The sequence below is a fragment of the Apium graveolens genome, chromosome 5 (genome assembly GCF_009905375.1).
Source record: "Apium graveolens cultivar Ventura chromosome 5, ASM990537v1, whole genome shotgun sequence".
In the NCBI taxonomy this organism is placed as follows: domain Eukaryota; kingdom Viridiplantae; phylum Streptophyta; class Magnoliopsida; order Apiales; family Apiaceae; genus Apium; species Apium graveolens.
Window position 1 is genome coordinate 294,248,050 of NC_133651.1, and position 7,415 is coordinate 294,255,464.

General features: G+C 35.5%; 1 protein-coding gene across 1 annotated transcript; it reads right to left on the minus strand.

The window, feature by feature from the left end:
- Nucleotides 1-5,636: 5,636 nt before the first annotated feature.
- On the minus strand, nt 5,637-6,410 carry LOC141661051 (uncharacterized). The gene has a single exon (XM_074468032.1). It carries the CDS (start codon nt 6,408-6,410, stop codon nt 5,637-5,639), a length of 774 nt encoding a protein of 257 aa, XP_074324133.1.
- Between the last annotated feature and the right edge of the window lie 1,005 nt (nt 6,411-7,415).

Sequence of the window (7,415 nt, forward strand, 5' to 3'; positions counted from 1 at the left end):
AACTGGATATGTTGACATATCAAAGATAAGGTGCTTCAATTGTGACGAACTAGGCCACTTTGCTATAGAATGCAGGAAACCCAAGAAAGCAAAGAAAGATAAAGCTTATCTTGAACTGGAAGGAAAGTATGAAGCTCTTATGAAGAAACAACAAAGCAATGCTTATATTACAGAGGGAAAAAGTTGGGATGATTCTGATAATGATGAAGATGAGGAAGTTGGAAATTATGCACTAATGGCCTTGGAACAAGGATAGTAATCCTCATCAAAATCACAGGTACCAATCTCACCACCATTGATTTAAATGTGAGTCAATATACGGAAACTGTAGAGAAGATGAGCACAAAAATGTTTCACATATATACAAGTATGGTTGCTGCTAATGAAGAAGTTAGCAGACTGGCAAAGATAAATGAGAAGCTTGAAAGTGAGAAACAAGAAGCTGGATTGTTGTTGGTAGAGCTTGAAGCTGTAAGACAAGATAATGCATATCTGAAGAACAAGCTCAAGTGTGCAAGTGAAATTGAAGCAGTGCTAAGGGAAAAGCTAGAAAATAATGAAGTTAAATTGAAGTCCTTCAAGAATGCAACTGAGTTAATTGGACAATACCATGGGAAAAACAAGCCATGTGCAAATGATGCCTTGAATAGCAAGAAGAAAAATATAGGTGACAAAACAGAAAATGAAAATATTCCAACAATCCTGAAAAAGGTTGATTCACCTATGTTCAAGGCATGTGAAGTCAACTTCAGTGAAGAAGAGTTGATTATCAAGAAAGAAATTGTTGATGAAGACAATGAGAAGAAAGATGCAGAAGAAACTCAATCTTTCAAAACTAAAGAGAAGCTCATGGATAATCAAGGTTCCAAGACACCTGTCAAAAAAACCAAAACTGAAGATGTAAGAAAGAAAAAGAAAAATAAAAATGGGAAAATAGGGTAAATAAAAGCAATAATTCTGCTTATGTTGTAGATGCTCCAAGAAAGAAATATGAAAAATGTGGCTCTGTGAATCACCTAACTCACCTTTGTAAAAAGGTTGTTAGCAAGCCAGCTGAAAGAGCCTGCAAATATAATGAAGCAGATGCAAATGATCCCTACTCATTCTGTGACAAGTTTGATTGCATCCCTTGCAACTTGTAAGTGATGAAGAGTTGTCACAAACTGAGAATAGACCTTAAAGAAACAAAAATTGGGTCTACAATAAATAGGGAAAATGCACAGTAGTCATTGAATTCTATTTTATTTGAAACAACTCATTCTACTTCTGCTAAAGCAGTTAACAAGAAGAAAGTACCCAACACTGCCTGGGTTGCTAAACACACTTAAAACTCATTGTGTGCAGGGCAAAATGAAGAAGGTCATATGGATCATAGATAGTGGATTTTCCAGACATGTGATAGGTGATAAGGCCCTGCTATCACAGTTTGAGGAGAAGGATGACCCTTTGGTGACCTTTGGAGACAACTCTAAAGGATTCACAATGGGATATGGCAAGATTATTTCTGGAAATATTGTCATTGATGATGCAGCACTGGTAGCTGGGCTTGAAGTGAATTTTCTCAGTGTTAGTCAATTTGCAGACAAAGGTTTTGAAGTTTTATTCAACAAATAAGAATGCACTTTTATCAGCAAGAAAACTGGTGAAGTTGCTCTGAAAGGAGCAAGAAAAGGAAGTTTGTTTGTTGCACACTTGGACTCAACAAATAAGAATGGTAATTGTTGCTTCTACACCAAGGCATCAGAAGAACAAAGCAAGCTCTGGCATAAAAAGTTGTCTCACCTGAATTTCAAGGCAATTAACACCTTGGTCAAAAAGGAGTTGGTAAGAGACATGCATAATCTGGAGTTTGCTCAAGTTGAAGTTTGTGAAGCTTGTCAAAAAGGAAAAAAATGAAAAGATCAAGTCACAAGTCAAAAACTGTAAATTCCATAAGTGCACAATTGCAACTTATTCACATGGACTTGTTTGGCCCAGTAAATGTCTTATTTATTTCGAGGAACAAATATGCACTTGTGATGGTGGATGATTTCTCAAGATACACTTGGGTAGATTTTATACACTCTAAAGATGAGACTCCACACATCATAATTGAGGACATCAAGAAGATAGAGAAACAGGCTGAAGATCACAATTGTGTAAAGAGATTGAGAAGTGATAATGAAACAGAATTCAGGAATGCAACATTGAGTGAATTCTGCAAAAACAAAGGCATTGTACAAGAATTTTCAGCTGCTAGAACACCTCAACAAAATGGAGTAGTTGAGAGAAAAACAGAACATTAGTTGAAGCTGTTAGAACAATGCTGCAAGATGCCAAGTTACCAATAAGTTTCTAGGAAGAGGCTGTTAACACTGCATGCTATACTCAAAACAGATATCTCATTAACAAGGCTCATGGAAAATCACCTTACTCAATCATGTCTAAGAAGAAGCCTACTGTAAATCATCTTCATGTGTTTGGAAGCAAGTGTTACATTTTGACAGACAACTCTGAATATGTGGGAAAATTTGACTCAAAAGTTTTTGAAGCAATTTTTCTGGGATATTCATCGGCGAGAACTTCCTACAAGGTCTATGTGATTCATCAAAAGAAGATTATGGAAAACACATATGTGACCTTTGATGATGACAAGTGTCCAGGTTTGGAATGTCTTGATAAAAATGAAGCTGAAGCCCTTGCATTTGAAAACCTCAATATTGATAGTGATTCTGATGGTGAAGATGAAGTCAATGCACAACAGATATTCAATGAAGAGTCTACTGAATAGGAAAATCATAGGAATAGAAGCTCATCTTAAACACCTGAATTTGATAGCACAAACTCAGGGGGAGAAATAGAAGAAGGATCTATAATGAAGAAAATGATGAAGGCACAAGTCAACAAACTCATACAAGGAAGTGGGATAGAAGTCACACTAGAGAAGAAATTATTGGTGATCCTACTACTGGCGTGAAGACTAGAAGTGCAACAACTAATGAGTGCCTATATTCATGCCTTCTGTCTCAAATAGAGCCCAATAAAACTGAAGAAGCTCTAATGGATCCTGATTGGATATCTGCAATACAAGAGGAGCTTAATCAGTTTAAAAGAAACAAAGTTTGGGAACTAGTTCCTAGAGTAAAGAACAGAACCATAATTGGAAAAAAATGGGTGGTCAGGGACAAGATGGATTAAAATGGCGTAGTTACTAGAAACAAAACAAAGTTGGTTGCAAAAGGGTACTCACAAGAGGAAGGGATTGATTATGATGAAACTTTTGCTCCAGTTGCAAGACTTGAAGCAATAAGAATTTTTCTAGCATTTGCTAAACATTCAAATTTCAAAGTATATCAAATGGATGTTAAGAGTGCCTTCCTAAATGGTGAGCTAGAAGAAGAAGTATATGTGCAACAACCACCTGGCTTTGAAGATCCAGAATTTCCAAATTTTGTGCACAGGTTACTCAAGGCTCTATATGGACTCATGCAGGCACCTAGAGCTTGGTATGATATACTGTCAGAATTTCTATTGAAACATGGTTTTACTAGAGGTATTATAGATAAGACTCTCTTCTACAAGAAACATGGTGAAGATATGATCCTAGTTTAGATCTATGTGGATGATATTATCTTTGGTTCTCCAAATGAAAAGCTTTTCCAGAGATTTTCTAAGCTTATGCAGAGTGATTATAAAATGAGCATGATGGGGGAATTAAGTTACTTTCTTGGACTTTAAGTTAGTCAAAAAAGTGATGGGATCTTTATCAACCAAACTAAGTATGTCAAGGATGTATTGAAAAAGTTTGGTATGGTTGATTGTTCACCTGCTTCCACACCTATTTCTACAGCAACAAAGTTGGATGAAGATAGAAAATGTAAGAGTGTAGATATTTCAAGCTATAGAGGAATGATTGGATCATTGCTATACTTAACTGCAAGTAGACCAGAAAACATGTTTGTAACATGACTGTGTGCAATATTTCAAGCCAATCCAAAAGAATCACATTTGATGGCTGTAAAGAGCATTTTCAAATACTTGAAGGGGACTCCAAACTTGGGATTGTAGTATCCTATGGGAACTAGTTTTGAAGCTGTTGGCTACACATATACAGATTTTGCTGGATGCAGGGTTGACAGAAAGAGTACTAGTGGAAGCTGTCAATTTCTGGGACAAAGACTTGTATCCTGGTATAGCAAGAAATAACAATATGTATCAACTTCTATAGCAGAGGCTGAATACATAGCTGCAGGAAGTTGTTGTGCTCAAGTGCTTTGAATTAGAAATCAATTAATGGATTATGGCCTAGTATTACACAAAATTCCTATCATGTGTGACAATACTAGTGCTATATCTATAGTATCTAATCCAGTTAATCATTCTAGAACAAAACACATTGATGTAAGGTACCATTTTATTAGAGAACATGCTACAAATGGTACTCCCTATGTCCCGTTAATTTCTATACAATTTCTATTTTGGGATGTCCCTCTCATTTCTACACACAACCTAAAATATTAAGTTTATAATAATATAAAAATAGATCAGATTATATTATATTATATTATACAGATCACATCAATCATCATTAACTTATAAACCACAATTCCTAATTAATTAATCTCCTGATTAAGTTAACCAACCTACTCACCCTCACCCTTTTCCTCTTTCCTTCTTATTTTGTGCGTCCCTGTCTCTTCCCCATCCATTGATGAAGAACCCTAAAAATCTCCGATCTCTCTTTTTTCCTTTTACATAATGGAACCTCAATTAATACATGATCCAGCCCCTTCCTTTAACTCAGACTCCGAAACCATCTCTCCGTCATCATCTTCTGTCCCGACTGTAGTTGGTGAAGATTCCCCGAAATCTCAATTAATTAATGATTCAGTCACAACCTTTAATCCTGACTCTGAAGCTGTATCTTCACCATCTCTACCCCTTATTGCTGAAGTTGTTGCAGATACCCCTGAATCTAAAATCATACAGTATTCTGTTAAAGATGTTAAAGATGCCCCAGAGAAGATGAAAAAACGTACTTCCGATGACAAATTAAAAAATCCCAAAGCAAAGAAACTGAAGTTTGATGACCCAAGTGGTCTGCTGTCAATTTTTCTTCCCCGATTTTACAAGTGAAGACTGGTATGCATAATCACTTATTGATTTTGCGATTTTGTGGTAAATTTAATAGTATATGGTCTAATCTATGATTATTCAAAATATATCTTATTTTTAGATTGACCTTGTGAATTTCAATCAGACCTTGTGAATTTTAGCATGACTATTAGCCTCAACTGTGTTTTTACTTTCTATGTTCTCCTGCCTTGTCATTTGGTAATGCAAAACTTGATAATTTTTCTTGTTTTCTTTATATTTTTTTGAGCCTTAGTAATTCAAAAGTTCAAATTAAAGGTTAATATTTCCTCTCATGCAGCTATAGAAGGAATTCAGCAGCACATTTGAGTCTGCATCGACATCAGGATATGAACTACTGCATAAGTTACAAAAGGTAATTCTGTTTCCTAGCATATACTGCTCCATTACATACCAGAATATGAAATCAAAATAGATTACAGCAAAATATATAAACACCACTTCTGATCACTGATTTCCAAAAACTGCTGCATTGCTGCTAGTCTCGTTTAATGCCCTTTCCACTATGTATAGTGGAGCGCTGATTTGAGTAGGTAGTAGTCCAAGTCGTTCAAGTCTTTTTTTCCCATATATGGCAGCTTATAATTGTTGTTACCATGATGTTTTAGTATCTCCGTCATACAATTCATAAGTGACAACCACACATAATTTAACGTGGTAGGACTAACTTCGTCATATGCTTGCTTTATGACAACAACTAATTGAGTAACCGTAGTAGGTGCCTTCTCATGTTGTAGTCCTTGTATTATTCTAAAAAAACCCAAATCGTTGATATTGAGATCCGGACTATTAGGTGGTTGATTAGCTAATGTAATGTGAAATCCACCATCTTGTGCAACCTTGATAAAATCTTCGTCATTGTCACTTATATGGGGTCTAGCATTATCTTGTTGGATGACTATATGTTTACTAAAGTCAGATGGCCATTTAGCTTTAATATCCGGAATAATCTTTTCGATTAAACATTGTTTGATCACAAGTTTGGTGATGCTATCTATGGGTTTTACTTGTATGACACCCCTTGCTCTATTCTTACTTGTTCTAGCCGCCGGCTCCTCAAAAGTGAAAGGAAAGATTCCTAGTTTACCATCAAATATACAAACCCCGTCTTTGTCATACCTAGGTCTCGCAACCGCACTCATAAAAATAACCTTTGTTATAAATCTCTTGGATTTACAAGTTCTATGTGGTTCCGGTTCATTGGGCAATAGGTATAATTTTTGTGATGTTTTAGTCATATAAAACCACTTCTCGTCTATGTGAACCATACAATACATGTCTACATATGTTGGGTTTGTATGGAGTGTTGAACTTTCAATATGCTTCAAAACAAACCTCACCCTTACTTTCATATTTTGAGATGTTAAATAAGGTTTCAAGGCATTCGAATGCGATTTAATTTTCCCCCTTTGAATATATCTATGGACAGTAGATTTAGGTGCATTAAGATGACAAGCAAGGGTCCGAATATTGGTTTGTAAGCGTAAAGGAATTGAACTTACCTTTTATAAGTCAAAAACTTTTTTCTCGTTACCACCTTTGTATTTTCTATACACATCAGGCTCCTCACCACTTTTGATGGATTACAGAATTGATTTCCATATCTTTGAAATGATTGCCCTGGTGACTTCATATTTAGAAGCAATATCCTTGATCATTCCATTCATTAACTTGTTATTGCTATAATTTAAAATCAGAATACGACCAATTTGATCCTTTTCTAAATTTGTCAATCTTTTTTCTTTTGCAGGAGGACCCCTAACAGTGGCTGGAGCTTCATTTAAATCTGGAAATGGGTCTTCATTTAAATCTGGCAGCATGAAATCAACCATTTTTGTTGTAGATTACCTGTTGTATATAAAGTCAGTAGTTTTTCTCTGTGTAAAGTAGTTCAGATTTATATTTGTAGTTCAGGTTTCCATTTATAGTAACAGCCTAACAGGTGTCTCTTTGTAGTCATTGGGAGGCAATATTTTTATTCCAGATTTTGGTTTAGGCGGTAAATGTAATGAATTTCCCCCCATAAAGTTTCCCCCTTAAAGCTAATCATCTGTCATGTTTACTAATTTAATAATGCTAAACTTTGCTCATTCATTATTTTAATAAGCTCCTTGTCCTCTGTGCCCAGATGAATGGTATAGTATTCACTGGGACAGAGGGAGTACCATTGAGCTCATTTTTGTTCCAACAAAAAAACAATTAGCTGACATTTTTACTAAACCTTTGGATGAAGGAACTTTCACTAGACTTGTAGGTAAAATTGAAATGCTTAATTCTTCATC

What these genes read in the sequence shown, in the direction of transcription:
- LOC141661051 (XM_074468032.1), bottom strand. Translation starts at nt 6,410, where the DNA reads ATGTATTGTATGGTTCACATAGACGAGAAGTGGTTTTATATGACTAAA.